Here is a 17,651-nt window from a genome sequence, read left to right as displayed (position 1 = left end):
CAATGCAAGTTTTCATTTCACCAGATCAACAAATGATATTGGAGCATATCTAAAAGCCACTTGTCTACACATTCAGACCTCAGATGCTTTATCACTGAAAGGTATCGGACATCACTGGCACTGAGGAAAGTCGTGAACAGCCCCCAAAAACAACAACCGTAATCTGCCCCAATCTCTTAGAAAACTAAAATAAACTTTCCATTGCTGAATGCCAACATGACTTCTTGGATTGCATGAATGTGCTTTTTTTATAATGCATTCTCTCTCTACACCGTAACATAAGGTTTGATTGCCAGTCACTGTATTTTTATCAGACACTTTATTTGAGCTATTTGATTGATAATAGCTTTCACCTTCTATGATACAGGGTCACTGTTAACCAATGCAGTCATCGACTGTAGACACAAAAATATTGAATTGCATTTCATAGCTTACCTATCAACAGAAACTTTTCAGTAATTGACACCTATGTTACCTTCTTAGGCACAAATGCTTTTCATTATAGATCCCTCCATTAGCCCAAATATATATCATCATAAATACATTGCATATTAATATGGTCTTGATATTTTGCTGGTGGAGCAATGACCAACATGCTAAGTCACTTCTGTTGTAACTCGTGAAATGTGAATTTAAGCAAAATAAATGTATTCACATGAAAACCAATAGATACCTTCCACTCCTAGCATGTCAATTCAAATCAATGGAGAAGAAAAGAGATCCAACGCAGTGGCATAACTAGGAATATACTTTGGCGGGGGATGAGGGGCCTTTCCTCCCCCCCTCCCCGCCCTCCCCCAAAGTAATGGGGTTCAGAGAAAATTTTTGAAAAGTGAGATTCCTGGATATGCATTTTACAGCATTTTGGTATTTTAAATTTAACTTTAAGTAGATGCAGTTATCATGAATCAAAACTAGGCAATAGTTTTATAATAATTTTTTTCCTCCGAGGCTTTGTCCTCTCAATTGATAAAGACATATCTTTCCCGTGGAGTAAGTATAGGACTGTTAGGAATGATCAATCCAAATGCAGTTCATCTGCTTGAAGCGATTATAATTAAATTCCAAGGATCTTGAAAAAGGAATGCATAATTTTTACTATGCTTAGTTAACTTCCATCCTTCGCTCATCACATTGTTTTTATGCTTCTATGTGCTTGCTCCAAGGCCTGTATTTTGTATCTATCCCCCTCATCTCCCCCTCCATAGTTACGCCACTGATCCAACATATCATAATAGTACACCATGTCAAATTCAAAATATAAGTATTTATGAATCTAGACGGGCTGTTACCGCAAAATTATAATTTTTACATTGGGAAAAGGAAAAGCCATTTGTTGATTCAAATCCGAATATGGAAAGTCGAGAGGAAGTCTGGTGCTCTTGTAATCACATGCTCAAACTCCATGAATGACAGTTTCCCATCACCATCGACATCGCATTCTTCCACTACTTTTTCGCAGACTTCAGTGACCTCCTCTGGAGCAAGTTCACTTCTTGTCAATAATTTCAGGGTCGTCTCAAGGTCACTGGGCCCGATATGATCATCGCCATCAAAATCTGTGGGGTAAAGATATCGAATATTTTTCATTTTTTCTTGTGTTTTTTTTTAGTTTTCACATATGGTAGCAAAGAAAAATGGTTATTTCAACGTTTTTTTAAGTTTTTTTTTCAGTTTTCACCCCCTAAATCTTTTCAACCCCAATCAAGTTTGTCTCTCCCGTGACCCTTATAGCCTTAAAACGTCATTTTTTTCAATCAGAAACAGATAGCAATGGTAAAAGTCCCTTGAAAAGCGATAAGTTTAGGTACGGGGTTGTTTTCCCTAATTTAGGGGTTGCTCGTAAAAATGGAGGGTGATAGAAAAAAACGGAGGTCATTTTCGGATTCTGCGACCCAAAATTAGCCAGAAACACCCTAACTTGTAGCCGGGCATTTTTTAAACTTTTTTTTGGGGAACAGTGTATTTGGATGAGGAAAATGACAACTATGGTTAAGTTAATCATAGATAAGGGCTGGGAAGGATAGCTTGAGAGAAACCTGGTATGTATCAGCATTATCTCGCTCTTAAAGAAAGGCACTAAGTGGCAGGGGCGCAGCTAGGAATTAAGGCTGGGGGGGGAGGGTTTAGGTGCAACTAATACCGGGGTGTATGGGGCATGGTATACCCACCAGGATAAGCGATAGGAATGAGATTAACCCTTTCGCGCCGAATGCCTCACCTGTGTGGCGAGGATTTTCTTCCCTAAACAACGAATGCCACACCAGTGCGTCCTGAATGTTCTTACCCTAACCAACGAATGCCGCGCCTGTGCGGCAAAGGTCGAAAAAAGTGACCGTCGCGGACACAATAGACCCACGGACGCGGTCGCCCCTCACGATCCGCCTTAGCGCGAGCTCAGTCCCATCTTCGGCCGCTCAGGTCGACCCTTTCCTATCCTCTCCATGCGGTCAACTACTGTTATTTGCAGTGTGTTTTCCAAAAAATTATATGTTGCTTACTTTTGAAATTCAATGCTAGAAATGAATTCATCTTTTTTTGCTGACCACATGGAAATTTCAAACAAAATTCTAACGTTAATCTCAACGGAGTTATAGAACAACTAGTAAATACATTAAATTCGTCTAAATCAATGTTAGAACTTCGTTTAAAATTTCTGCACGCTCAGAAAAAAACACAAAATTCATTTTGAATGTAAAAAAATCGGTGCGAGCAACAAATATTTTCATATATTTTGCATGAACATTTTAGCCAGTTGACCGCGAACTCATGCTAGGAAGGGGCTTTTAATCCTTCTAGGGTCTGGGACAGAGGCCGAGGAAAGGGATCAGCGCCCTCTGAGTTGGGTCCAAAAATGGTTATGGAGGGAACCACTGCCTTCAGTTGACGCGAAAACGCTTCGTACAAGGGAGAAAAGAAAACTTTCAAGAGACTCGTATTGAGGAAGAATTTCCCTGAACCAAGGTCCGACGCAAAAAGGTTAATAAATTGCGGAATTTTAAAGATAAATGGTTCAAAACGGTGAGTTTTACGGCTTTCTGAGGGATATTTTATTCATCTTTACACTATTGTATTAGTAATATCAATCCCATTAAGTAAAATGGATTAAAATTAAAAATTTCTCTGAGCTCTGGGGGGGGTTTTATCCCCCAAAACCCCCCCTTGATGCGCTACTGCTAAGTGGGCCTCAGCTTCACCCTTTGGCTATGGGAGTACATGATGTTAGCTACCAACCTGTGTGGGAGAGAACCAAGAAATATTTTTCCCTCTAGCCTGGCCAAGTGTCTCGCAAGGAATGTACCCTTATAATATGGGGAACCCTTCCTTCTTTCTTACCAAAGGATGGACCCACATTTGGGCACATGTCATAGGCATATTAATCTTTCGTCAGGCGCAATATGCATTGGAATTGCTGAGTTCAGGCGCAATGTGCCTGATAGGCACAGATGTGACAAAACATTAGATATAAATTATGTATGTATTAGCATGACTCAGTGGCGTAGCCAGGAATTTCGTTCGGGGGGAGGGGTCCAAAACCAGGGGGGGAAATTTTTGAAAAACAGGGTACTAAGTATAGAGGGTTTTAAACTAATTTTATCACTTTTCATAATCAAAAAAACTTCATTTTTCAAAGAAATATTATGTAAATTTATAATTTTTCAATATTTTACTTTCTTTTATGAAGGAAAAATGATTGTATTTTTATATTTTGGGGGGGGGTCCGGACTCCCCGGGCCTCCCCCTGGCTACGCCACTGGCATGGCTCATTGGTACACCTTCCAAGTTTAAAGCAAACTTATTAATGCAGTCGAATACCTACATGATGTCTTCCGTGTTATGCATATACATACCATACATACTTTTACTCTTTTACAAACATACAAAAACTTCTAAACTAATAAAAAATATAAAAATTTTATAAAATTGTGGGGGTCTTGACCCCTGTTATTCCCCCAACTAAATCTACCCCCACCCCTGTGACTTGTAACCTGGATTCATAGGGTCGGAGGCCAACTCTCTGGCCATCACTCTAACCCAAACCCCTATAAAAAATGGGAAGGAGCCCAAGAATAAGCTTTGGGTACCTACATGGGCGTAGCCAGGGACTTTGGCTGCAGGGGTGGCATCCTATGCATCCTGTTCAAGATGGGGTAATTTTCCCCCAAAACATTTTTTAAACTTATCCTTCTCCAAACTTAAATTAATTAATTTCTTATGACAATTTTGGGATAACACTGCTATGGGCTTCCAGCATTGTGTGAGAATGGCCACAACAATTTCATTTTGTTACATTTTTCTGAGGGGGCCTCGAGCCATTTGGGAAGGGGAGGGGGGTAGGCCCCCTCGTAGTCCCCCATGCTACGCCTACGCTCCAGTTAGTGATGGATATAGAGAGGGGCTACAGCTCCCACCTGGGGTATCAAATTTACACTAGATAAAATGGTAATTTTGTTGGGACCGCTATACTGCTGGGAGGTTACCGACTAGGCCTCCCCATTTAGCCTCCCCCCCTTATCTGTACCCTGGTTCCGCAACTGGTTCAGGTGATTGAGGATTGGGTGCTTAGGATTATCAGAAGGTGAGAGTTCTGAAGAGGAAAATGAACCTAAAGGCATGTGAAAATTTAAGGACCAAGTACTGAAGGGAAAGGGATTGTTGTTTTCCATGACAATTTTAATGTTTCACTTGAAGAAGTCGTAAATATGTCAATGAACTCCCACCCCTTCCCTCCCCTCCTGTAACTCTGCTCCTTGTTTGTGCCAAACTACAATTACATTTAGGGCCGAATTTTCCTATAGGCTTACTAGACTTCAGCCCAGGGCCTCAAGATCAAAAGAGACCTACATTTAAATGCATTGGCTAAGATCAACAGGAATCAAGACTTAAAAATGAGAGGTGAAAGGGCCTAATAATTGAGCCTATAATAGGGTAGGATGGCCATACCCATAATAGGGTAAGGTCACCATAAATGTTTTGGCCTAGATCGGGACATCTCAGTACCACAGGGGGAGGGGGTGAGGGGTCGTCAGTGAAGTACGGAAACCAGTGGCGTAGCCGGGGGGGGGGGGGGGAAGGATCCAGACCCCTTCCCGAAATATGAAAATACAATTATTTTCCTTCATAGAAGAAAAGAAAATATTGAAAAATCAGGAATTAACGAAATATTTCTTACCAAATGAAGGTTTTTGGATTATGAAAAATGTTAAAATTAGTTTAAAAACCTCTACTTAGTACCCTATTTTTCAAAAAAAATTTCCCCCTGGTTTTGCACCTCCCCCAAAAGAAATTCTTGGCTACGCCACTGCCGGAAACAATGTAAATGGGTTTTTAAAATCAAAACAGATTATTTTTCTTATTTCTTTCTTTGATGAACAAAACTCTAGGCTCATATGGCCATGTTGTGTTACTCTTTCTTTCTGTTATAAACTGTTATTCTAAACTGACAGGAAAGAATAAAAGTTAGCAAGTTCCACAATAATATATTAACTTGGGACACCGGTTTCGACACTGTGTATCATCTTCTGGCAAGTATCGAGTCACTGCCAGACTCAAGTATGAGGAGGTAAGTGAATGGATTATTGTGAAACTAGCCGAGGGGGATCCAGGATTTTTTTTCTGCGGGGGGTTCCAGGGTCTGACAGTCAAACGGTATTCTCATTTTTGGGATTAAAAGCAGCATGCAACAATTAATCTATAAAATTTACTCTTAATTTTAATATAATAGTTATTAATATGTAAATATTTATAACTTTTATTGGTAGTATTAAAAGTGGCAATGGCAATATAAAATTAATTAATAGTTGTATTAAAAATCTCCTCTATTTCTTAACCGTCTGGGGTGGCACGTGACCCCCCCCCCTAAATTCACCTTTGAAGCTTGCTAAGTTTTATTCTTTTCTGACAGTCATGAAGGAGTTCCATCAAGTAACGCCTCAAACCATTGCATTTGTTATTCTAAAAACATAATTCCCATAATTTTTGCGCGAAACCGGGACATTATTGGGAATTTTTGGACACCTATGGGATGCCATCAAAAGCGATCTAAGCCGGGACTGTCCAGTGGCGAATACAGATGGGGGGCTCCCCCCCCTTGCAGGCACGCCCGTATTTTCCAAACATGGCAGAACCACAATCATTACTTTTTTTATCATAAGATGGCATTGTCTTGTATATGGGTGTAATAAATGTAACAAAAAAATTTCTTAAACTCTGCATGTGACTTGATTATTTTTATTAGAATAAAAGTAAAGGTAACTCAGGATATCTTTTGCGCCCCCCTCGAGTTTTTTCTGTATCCGCTACTGGGACTGTCCCGGCCAAACCGGGACGTATGGCCACTTTAGCTTAGGGTCTCTATCTTCTATATTATTTCTACTGTATAGATACCTTTTTCTCAACTTATACGCAACCAAACTCTACAAATGAGGTACCGAAATGCACAGAATTTATCAGAGACCATGCGACGGCATATCTTACTTCCTAAATATTGCTATTGTTTCCTAAAATTGGTTTTTAAATAATTTAAAAAAAACAAAAATCGGTAAATATTCCTGACGTTAACGCCGCACAAACTGATACATTTGTTCATTTGCACCAATATCTCGCATTCTTTAAATAACTTTTAAAATAAATAATTTTAATAAAACTGCTGATTCCACATTCAAGTCTCCTGTTGATACGTAAGTATGAGTCATCATGTGCGTTTAATAGAGGATAGTGATAGAGATACATATTACTTCCAATGTTGTGTTTAAAGAGGTCCTCTGACCTCAATTTGTACATGAACATTCCAATTAAATTTGTACATAAGGCCCTGCCTTTTTTTTCTACATTTTAAAATTATAAACGCACCTATCCCTCTGTGGACCTGCATTGAAAAGAGCGGGGGAAGCCCGCTGGGAGTGGGCGCAGCACGCTCGTTCATATAAATTCTGGCCAGTTTCGTAATATAAGCTGGTTACCGACCTTCTGAAATGCTGTAAGTTGCCGGCGCGCCGCAGTGGCGTCAATGAAGGCAGCTTGTTTTCTAATGCTGCCGTGGCCGCCCATAGTCAGTCGGACTCAAAGCACACGCCAAGGGGACTTCATAGAGGAGGCACAAATCCTTACTGTATAAGCATGATTATTGTTGTCAAATTGGGCGCAGTGTAATCGGTTTTCAAAAATGTCCACAGTGCGGGGATGAGGTGAGAGCCATACATTTCTTCTCGATATTCTCAATTATTTTTACAATCGAGCGGATTAGCGTTGAAGAGTGATGAATTTGATAGATTACATCATCAATGATATGTGAATAATTTTATTACACGGTACATTAACACCAGTGGCGCCGACTCCATGGGGCCTGAGGGGGCCCAAGCCCCCTCAAAAATTCGTTATGGGTATGAGAAAAAAATGTGTCAGGATTGTGGATTTTCCCCGGAGTGTCCAGATATCGAGATTCGAGTTATTAGAGTTCTAATGTTGATCATATGACTCTTCTAAAATGCTTAAAAAACTTAAAACTCAATACTTATAAAATTTCCCGGGGCAAGATCCCTGGTTTGGGCCCCCCAATATTTTTTCTAAGTCGGCACCCCTGATTAACACGTACGAGTTGATGTGTTTATATGCATAACGATTTGGGTGGACTAGAACGGAACATGTACGAATGCATGAAATCAATTACAAATTGTAGAACAGGTTTTCTTTTCCATTCATGCGTTCACACAAGTTGAGTGGTTCAGGGTCGCAGCTAGGAATTAAGGCTGGGGGGGAGGGGGGGTTTTAGGCACAACTAATACTGGGGTGTTTGGGGGTGTGGAATACCCGTCAGGGTAAGCGGGAGGTGCGGGGGCACTCCTTTAGAAAATTTTCAAGATTAAGGGTTCATAATGGTGAGTTTTACGGCTTTCGGAGGGATATTTTATTAATATTTACACTATTCTGTAAGTAATATTAATTCAATTAATTAAAATGGATTAAACTTTTAAAAATTTCTGAGCTATTGGGGGGGGGGTTTTATCCCCCAAACCCCCCCCCCCCCTCGCTGCGCCACTGGAGTGGTTACACGCATTGGCGATCAGTTTGTAGCTTTATGTTGGGTGGGGGGGGGCAGCAATCTTGCCGGAGGAAAAGTGGTTGTAAAACACCGCCCAGTGAAACGAGGGGTATTCCATAGCCCCTAGGTGTTCCTGGGAAATTTGTTTAACTTTGCCTCCGAAAACTATCTAAGACTGAAATTTAGTTTACATTTTTATGTTTTTGTTTTCACTGTACTTCAATGTACAGGTTTCGTTCTTTTTTCGGACAAATTACCGTTAAAGTTTGGGGCCAGGCTCCCTGTGCCCCCCACCCCCAAAACTCCGTCCACGGTTACACAATGCATTTTTATGTTTATCCACGCGTTCATACATTTAGACATTATTGGACGAGTTATCTCGTACGTCTTAGTTTAATGTATAGTGTAACCAGGTATAATGAATTTTTGTTGACAGTCTTAATTACAGGTAATTTTGCCATGTAATCCGGATCGCACTGCCCATCAGTGACGCGAGAGGCGACTTCTGTAAACCCATTTAAATGCGCGGTGGATGACAAGAAACCGGTCGGACGACCGGAGAATTGTCATCCACCGCGATGACTATTGTAATAGTCGTGAAATGCGCCATCTCTATTTACATGCCTTCCGCTTCAAGCTATAGCAGCGCCAGTTATTTGACGCGAAGTTAGTGAGCTGCTATGTATCGTTAGCAGCCCACACGCACGGGCCAGTTTTCAATTCGCGTCAAGTAATGACGGGCTGGTATCTTTTCTTGCGGGAGACTTGGATTCGAAACGCGACGAATAAGACCTCTTGAAAATATTTTTATCGTGTGTTCTCATCTGAACCTGTCACTTCGGTCGAAGACCTTGTCAACTGCTGGTGACTTTGGACCTTGAGAGGTGTGAACGAGTGGATCACCGAAGCTGTGACCATCATTGCAAAAGGCATTAACGGATACCTACAGTAAGTACGACATCATTCAGCTAATTTAAACGCTGAATTTTCTTCAAAAGTAGGCGTTGTCCTTTCCTTGCTGATTTCAAGCATTTCACAACTTTTCAACTACCAAGTGGAAATCAGATGAAAATTCCGTGCCTATCCTGTCGAAATATACCCAACCTTAATTCTAGCTTCAATGCCACATTTGGTGCTGTCGAGTGAAGCAGCTAGTTGACTTTCTCCATGAAAAACTTAACTGAAAATATTCCTTAAATTGAGGTTATCTTCAAGTATGTATCGCGTAGCTTTTTGATGTGTTAAACAGCACACTTCAATATTTCCGTCGTGCGGAAATAAACTCAGTAGAAATATTGCAATTTTTGCTTACCTAATATTAATAATTTACGTCACATACTGCCACATAATACACAAGATATGAGTAGCCTTCATTTTAACGGCCAATAAATATATTATTAGGTATAATCTACTTTAGTCCCATGCACAATTTCCCAAATGAACTAGTTCAAATAAATTCTATATTTATGACATCTGTATGTAATCAACACATCGTTGTCAGGATATATAAATCAAAAGACACCGATTAAAATATTTTTATATTCTGATTTAAGAATGCGCTATGGTTAACAGCAGAGCTTGTAGACTAGGAATATGTTTTGGGGGGATGCAAGGGCCTTAGGGGAGGTCTACCCCCGCCCTCAGGCAACAGGGGGTCCGGAAAATTAAAAAAATGACTCATCTCAATTACTCAAATGACTTACTGCCGTGATATTAATGAATGATCTCTAACTTGAAGAAGATGCAGTTATTATAGTCAAAAATAGACAATAGTTTTTTTGTTTCTCTGAGGCTTTGGGGGGATCTATCCCCTGATCCTCCCATAGTTACGCCACTGGTTAACAGTCAAAGCAGTCAAAAGGCAGCGTAACTACAGCAAGTATTGATAAAATGACAATGAAGCTCGTTGACGACGGGTGACGATAGTGTTCACGGAAGCTTTATTCTTCCTATTACTCCGTTTCCACCCTCATACTCCATCAACCATTTCTCCCACTCCCTTTACCGACTCGATGGTTGTGTCTGGAGTACTACCCTAAGTTGAGTTGAATGGATGACCCCCTCGCCACAGAGTGAGTCATGAGCAAGAATCACTCAACTGTTCCCGCAGGGCGAGTGACTGACTTTAGGCTCTCCTTGCACAGACACTGATTTTTGACGACCGTTAAAAAATCGGCAGATATTTTATCGAAGGAGCGCTGATTGCACAAACGCCGGTTTTTAACCGGTCAAACGATCACTTGCTTTGTTGCCATGATCCACAGTGGCAATGGCCGTCTGCTTAACCGACTTTTTATCGGTATCAGAGCGTGGTCGGTCAATGTGCAAGCTCCCATGCCCTTCAATTCTTCACTATTGGGATTTGGACGGCCGATATTTTACCGGCCGTCCAAAATCGGTGTGTAAGCAAGGAGCCTTAACTTGGTTGTTCCCAACGTATCCTGACAACAACGGTCACTGGCCGACTGGCAGGGGCGCAGCTAGGAATTAAAGCTGGGGGGGTTTAGGTGCAACTAATACCGGGGTGTGTGAAGGTATGGTATACCCACCAGGATAAGCGGTAGGTGCGAGATTAATAAATTGCGGAATTTTAAGATAAATGGTTGCAAATGGTGAGTTTTACGGCTTTCTGAGGGATATTTTATGAATCCTTACACTATTCTATTAGTAATATCAATCAAATTAAGTAAAATGGATTAAACTTAAAAATTTCTCTGAGCTCTGGGGGGGTTTTTCCCCCCCCCCCTCGCTGCGCCACTTGTCCCTGGCGCCTTAACGATGTTTCCTTGCCTCCGTGACATATATACTAGCGGCGATGACCGAAATCGGCTAGATAAGGCTGAACTATTATCGATGCTATTTGAATATACACATCGCAAAAAATTGCGATTTGTTCATTTCGGAATATGAACAATTATCAATCTACAAAAAGGTCTATGCATATAACTAGGTCGTGGCCAGAAAAGACTTGCCGAGACTTGGGTTTACATAGAGGGGAATGCATTTTTGGTGCAAATTGGTTGAGGTACCTACTCCTTACATAAATGTCCCAAATATTACAGGGGGTGGGTTTGAACCCCTTAAATCCTTCCACTCTCCGCTAGCTTCGGTTTTGACACATAATTGTGGTAGAAAAACTATTGAGACTTAAACGAACGATTATGACTTGTCAATAAACCTACTGATTTTCGCAATAATGCATTGTAAATCTTCTGACTTTCCGGTTTTTCTTACAGGCGCTGAAGTCGGAATTTTGCCTTTAAAGTGGTTTGAAATAAGAGTGACAAAGTTTCATCTTAATATGACACATTAACCTGTGCTTCAGTGCGGCTCAACTTTGACAAATTAAGTTTTCGAAAAAATACTGTGCCCTTGAAAAATGAAAACAGTTTGCTAAGGAAATTCAATTATTTTGTCGCATAATTGTGAATTAACCTGATGCATTAATAGGCCTAAATACGAAAATCGCCCCGCGGCAATGCATTATACCAAAAAGACGATTTTTATCTTTTCGGTTAATTTTAAGTAAGAAGAACAATATAAACATTTCCTTGCATGAAAAATTTAGAAATATTTTTTACGTATAGCATACGTAACTTCAATATTCACGTACTCTTCTAAACCTCGGAAATTGATATCTTCCTATCGGCCATTTTAAAATCAAGGAATTGGTAAAATGTAATTTTGAAAAGGTCTTCGTAATGGGAAAATGTCGTTCTCTCTATAAAAAAATACAATGAAATGCACCAATCAAATGTTTTGCCCGTGACGAGATGAAGAAGACGACCGTCTCTCCGTTTTAATAGTTTTTCGCACTTTCTTCTTCGCCCTTTCGACCGTAGAAGTTAAACGTTAACGTTTAAACAATGATTAATGGTTTATTGTTGTAGTCGAATAAACAATGAGTAGATCAATGTATGACACGACCCTATAGAGGTTCAGCAGAATTTCATACAAATGCTTAAAGTTCAGCGTTCTACTTTTTTTTTGCGCCTATTATTAGTAGCATACCTGAGCAGCAATCAGGAGATAGGAGTCCTATCCATTAACTACGTCTCCTCGTTTCCGAGATTTCGGAATCGATCTTTCCGTTTCCGTCTCCAATTCCGTTTCTGTCACTTGGAATCGCTTCTATGCTATCCACTACACTAAAACTGCATTGTTGAAAACGTTAATGGCGATAAAGGTATCTGGTTTCGCTCGTAACTTTATTTAATTCCCAATTCCGTATATAATCACCAATTTCCCTTAATTTTTAGTACACATACCATGCAAGTATTGCAGATTACTTTTGACTTCTTACCAGCATCTTCAGCACCGCTTTCACGGTAAAAATATTCCATAACTTGCCAGCTGGCACATATCTTTCCGATTCCGAGAAATAGAAAGTAATTTTCCGAGACCCTCCGTCGATTCGGCCGCTCTCGGACGAGTTCCCGTGACGGAGAGTTCGGATAGACCTTCGTGGATAGCGCATTACGAAATAATAACGTCTTTCCGAAAACCAACCACGAACTATCCGAGAGATTGCATTAGTGGATAGGGCTACTTTATACGAATCCCGACGGAGCCAAATTATTTTTACATTGCGAATTTCATCCCAGGTGGCAATAACTTGGCACACGTGCTCATGATCGCGGGAGAAGTTACTTTTTGAATGCAGTCATCCGTAATATTTTATTTTAAAAAATTACCAAACACCAGAGTAAACATTAAAAAACCAGCCTAGGTTTACCATAAATCCGGAATGCGTAGAGGACCTTAATGTCACGTGGTGCTTGTTCACTGAAGACGGACAAGAGGTCCAAGAAATCTTCAAATGTCATGTCACCAGAACCATCTCGGGAGAAAACTTCGCAAATTCTTCGCCGGAAAGGATTCTCCTGAAAAAGTAAATTCATTCCTTCATTACAAAACATGATAATACGCCTTCTTGATTATGAAAATTACGTAATCCGCAGGTATGGAAATGAATGAAGTAAAGTAATGCAGTCAGAAACTAATAATATCCAGCGTGGAGCACTATAAGTGAATTTTTATGTAGTCACGCTCATGAGAGAAAATGTTTACCAAGGGTGAAATTTGCTATTAAAAATAAATTTGGCTTAGCCTTTATTCGAACCTGGGTCTCCCAATAACCGGTCATTTGCACCACCCAGCCATCTTTTTTCCAGGCTTTTCCTTACTCTTTTCGAGTTTACAGTTTTCCGTGCTATTTCAGCCAATTATAGCACTATTTTCAGGTGACTAGCATGTTCCGACTCCAAGCTCAACATTCAATTGTTAATAACTCTAACAATAAGTTTACTCATGTGGCAGAGATTTTATTGTCATCCTGATTCCTAAGGTATAACCAGCGTGTCTGTTTTTTTTTGTCGAATCGATGTGTACCTTTTACATTTTAGAATATTCTACACTCCAAAGTGGGTTTAACAACCAACTTTGACATCCAAGTTTGAAGGGCCAACAAAGGGAACAAATTACCTTAACTTTCGGTCGCCATCTCCAGATACCATACCATCCATATCTGAAGTCAGACCCAGTCTGAAATTCGCTTTGGAATAAGATAAATACAGGGTCCGTACCTGCCGGCAATCAAGAAATCTAGGTTCGATTCCTGGCTAAGGCGAGGCATTTTTTTCATCAGATGGAATACTTCATGCCTAACTAACAATTACCCAGACGGCACAGAATCCTCCGTATCTAATTCGTATGCAGATACTATCCATTGACAAAAAGCGACGGAGCGGTAGTCAATGGATACTATCTGCATACGAATTAGATGCGGAGGATTCTGTGCCGTCTGGGTAGTGGAAGTCCATCATTCTAAGAAGAAATATAAGAAGTGATTTTTCGCAGTTACCTTTATTTTCCAAACGGGTTTAAGGCCTTCTTTGCCATTTTCAAGGTACTAAAAATACACTTTTTATTTTTACACTTACTTTTACACTTTTGATTTTACACTTTCCCGGCGAACAGAATATTAAAACTTTTCTCGGGATTGCGCGGGTAAGATTTTATAAGAGCGCCGACGTTTTGGGTTCCGACTCGTTACCCATTCTCAAGGCTACTGAGTGAATATTTGAAGTGAACGTTGAAGCTCAGCATCATGAAGGGCGGAATTGGTCGAGTCCCGATTGTTGTCACGTAGGACCGTGGACCAGCGTAGACGTACCTCTGGCAATCATAATTCTTTTAAGAGTTCTATTCCAAGAGCTGCTGATCGAATATCCGGGGTCTCTGTTGACATTTTTATTTTCCAGCCTCATCTCTATATCCTATTTAGTTAAACGATCCCAAAATTGAAATGATCGCCATAAAACTCTGATTTCATCTCACCTTATTATATGGTCCTCATCCATGCTATGCTCGACTATGGCTGATTTTTCCGGTTGACCTAGTCGGAAATGCCTTTGGTGTTCTTTGAGGCGAGTAGATATTGTTCGCCCAGTCTCACCCACGTAGACATCACCACACTCACAAGGGATTTTATAAACTCTTGGAGTCATAAGGCCAATCGGATCTTGTACACCTGGGGTCTCCAATTTATTATGCCACGAGGGCCACATTCCAAGTTCCGAATCGCCGCGCGGGCCGGATAGCAAATTTGCCGATGACTGAAGTATTCGGTACCAACGTCTACTGAAGAATCAGATGGCGCATTTCTTATTTACGAACAGTTGAAAACGACTTTGACGTGCAGTACAGTGCTGCAATTCTCCTAGCGGCGTCTCACAGAGTTAAACGAGCGAGAATCGCGCGCTACTTGAAACGAGGGCGCGGGCCGTATTTTGGAGACCCCTGTTTTACACAAACGAGGCGGTCTCTTAAACTAGACATAGGTCGATGGATGGTTTTGATGTTAGACCCCCACAAAACCGTTGACATTTTGCCCGATATCGTAGAAACATGGCAAAAAGGCCCTGGCTGTCGGTTTTGGTTGGTCCTCCTTCATAACCAAGCTCTTTTCAGTCAAGCTTTCTTCAAGCCAAGCAGTTTCGGAGGACTATTTTTTTCTTAGCAAGATGGACTTGCACAAAGTGACGCCTGAAATTGTCTATATTATTATAAGTAATGCGAGTGTAGCAGAACAGGTCCGTTAATTCAAGAAGCTGTCGATGAGTTCCGGCTAGCTAGTTCGACTATATTTATAGCAAGACGTGCTAGAATCTGGGAATAGTCCCGAAATATGTGTATCTGACTATCCCTACCCTTTACATGTTGTCTCCCATGTTGCTAGTTCCTTGAATATATCACAAAATTTCTGAAACCGGTAGAGAAAATATAGGTTATTGTAGACAAGTACCAAGTACATTTTTCATAGTGCGATTTTTTCATGGCGAATTTCACCCTTAGGGTTGTGTGGAAAGCATATGGTACATTCCTCAGAAGTAGATCCACATGAGTAGTAGTTTTAATTGATATTATAAAGCCTCACCCGTAACTCTTGAAGTGTCTCCATTTTTTCTCTTGGTACTTGAATCGTCATCGCTTCATTGCCTGTCATTGTTTTCGGCACCAGCTCAGGACTCACTTCTCGAAAGCGCTTCTGTACCCTGCGAGTATTGGAAATTTCATACACTCAGCATTCATATTTTATCACTTAATTAATATTTTCTACGTAAAGACCAAAAATTACCTTAATATTTCCTTGCGGGTGAAAAACGTGCAGTCCTGTAAAAATAAAAAAGTAAAATTGCCCGAAATCGATTGGTAAAATTATGAACATATATTTTCTCAATCCACCAGTTAATTGAAAAACGATGAAAGTACTCTTTTTCTTTCGTTTAATAAAATATAGAAATCGGTGTATGTGAGGGAAACATATTCTATTATACTGAACTACAAAGGTAAATGAGTTTTCTGAGTAGTCTTACGTTGAAAAAATGTAAGATAAAATAAAGTCATGCCTGTTAAATATATCTAATAGGCCATGCGCGGTGAGTTAGTAGGTTTAAATGCCAATGTGCTATCACTTATCCTCAATCAACTATATTCCCTGCATTTAAAATTGATATGGCGTTTAAAAATTAAAAATTTCTATCTTGACAGTGGAAAATTGAAGCGTTTTCTCCTGTAGTAATTCTATATAATTTTATGAAACATCGTCCATTGTTGACAGTAGATTATCGTATTAAACCTAAGTAAACAACTTAGCTAAGTTTTTAATTTTTAGGAACGTTACTTTTCTGCATTAAAATTATAAATTATTAATTGATGTTCAAACGAACGTAAGTCGATTTTTAATTGATTCTAATTTCTTATTAAAAAAATATTTATTCACAAATAATACGATATTTTTTCATAAAAGCAATTATCTCATCGCACTTAAACTTTATTAGGTATTTTCCTTATTCAAATTATGTATTTATTTTATACTGATGTAACTAATATTGCCACGTGGGCTCTGAAAACATGAAATGCACAATTGACGCATACTATTGGATGAAAATTATAGTAAGACCATGAATGATTATTTTTGTAGAGAATTTTTTCTTTTTAACTTCGATCGAGTCCTGCTTCGATGGATATTTCTATTTCTTACGAAATTCTAAGTAGAATAAGTGATCATTAAGTAATAATTCACTATGAGGGAGTGTAAAAGGAGGAGGTCTATCCCCCCAAAAAAGGAGCCTCGGCCTTAAAGAATAAGAGCCGGTTCCGTAAAGCTTCATCTATTGATTAATAATTCGACACAAAAATAATGAGACTAGTAAAGCTAATTGAATGTCCTGCTTCACATTAAACGGGATCCAAAAATACTTTTCCCTCTAGCAAACGCTTTACATACTTGGAACATGATATTTGTATTCAAACTCTTCGAATAGAATTACTCCCTTCGGTTTTACCAGTTTTCTGGATTTATCGGACTAGAAGAATATTTTTTAGTGGAATAACCTTCAAATTGAAAGTTTTTCCCCTAACCAGCCCTAAAAAGCAAACATTGTTTTTTAATATCAGCTGTATACTGCCCGACGCTTGCAGCTATCGAAGTGTGTTACCTAGCCATCCGTCAGTACTATCCTATTGACTTAGTTTTTTAGATTGCATATATATTGTAGACATGAAACATCATGGAGTGTGCTTATTAAAAACTTACCTCACCTAAAATTACATGGATATTGCCACCACGGAAATAAATTCTTTATATGCTACTGTGTCAAATTTTCCGCACGTTAAGCGAAATCAGCACTTACCTGGTAGTCCTCCAGTTGTTGTTCCGTGAAGGTTATTATTTTGTTTCCCATAACTCGCACCAATATTCCCGACTTCTCTATGTAACTATCCGATAATGAAGTGTTGGAAATATTCGGAATGTTTTGAGCGGGGCGTAATGTCGGATCAACTCAGTCAATGCACAAGACTTTCCGTCACTAGCGAGAGTCGCGGCGAGACGGTTGAGTCGCTTCGGCTCTGGCAGTGCGTGCGTGGAGAAAGGGCCCCGCCCCTGTGGTTACCATGGTGATCACCCAAACCCCCCTGGGCTCTTCCTCGCCTTCCACTGTTCCCCAACAAGACCTCATAATACTCTCCTCATCCATACGACCCCTGAGGGAAAATCCAAGTCAAAGTAGCCAACTCGGTGAAATGTTAAAAAAAAAGTTGATGC

General features: G+C 39.9%; 1 protein-coding gene across 1 annotated transcript; it reads right to left on the bottom strand.

Annotated features, from left to right (window-relative positions):
• Positions 1 to 1,094: 1,094 nt before the first annotated feature.
• LOC124169745 (calcium and integrin-binding family member 2) lies at positions 1,095 to 17,424 on the bottom strand. The gene is made up of 5 exons (XM_046548441.1): positions 17,239 to 17,424; positions 15,681 to 15,715; positions 15,480 to 15,597; positions 12,777 to 12,924; positions 1,095 to 1,559 (listed from the first exon to the last, which is right to left on the bottom strand). The coding sequence occupies exons 1-5, from the start codon at positions 17,287 to 17,289 to the stop codon at positions 1,342 to 1,344; spliced, it is 570 nt and encodes a 189-aa protein (XP_046404397.1). The 5' UTR covers positions 17,290 to 17,424; the 3' UTR covers positions 1,095 to 1,341.
• Positions 17,425 to 17,651: the final 227 nt, after the last annotated feature.

Source organism: Ischnura elegans, chromosome 12, assembly GCF_921293095.1.
Source record: "Ischnura elegans chromosome 12, ioIscEleg1.1, whole genome shotgun sequence".
NCBI classification, from domain to species: domain Eukaryota; kingdom Metazoa; phylum Arthropoda; class Insecta; order Odonata; family Coenagrionidae; genus Ischnura; species Ischnura elegans.
This window is presented reverse-complemented; position numbering and strand designations above follow the sequence as displayed.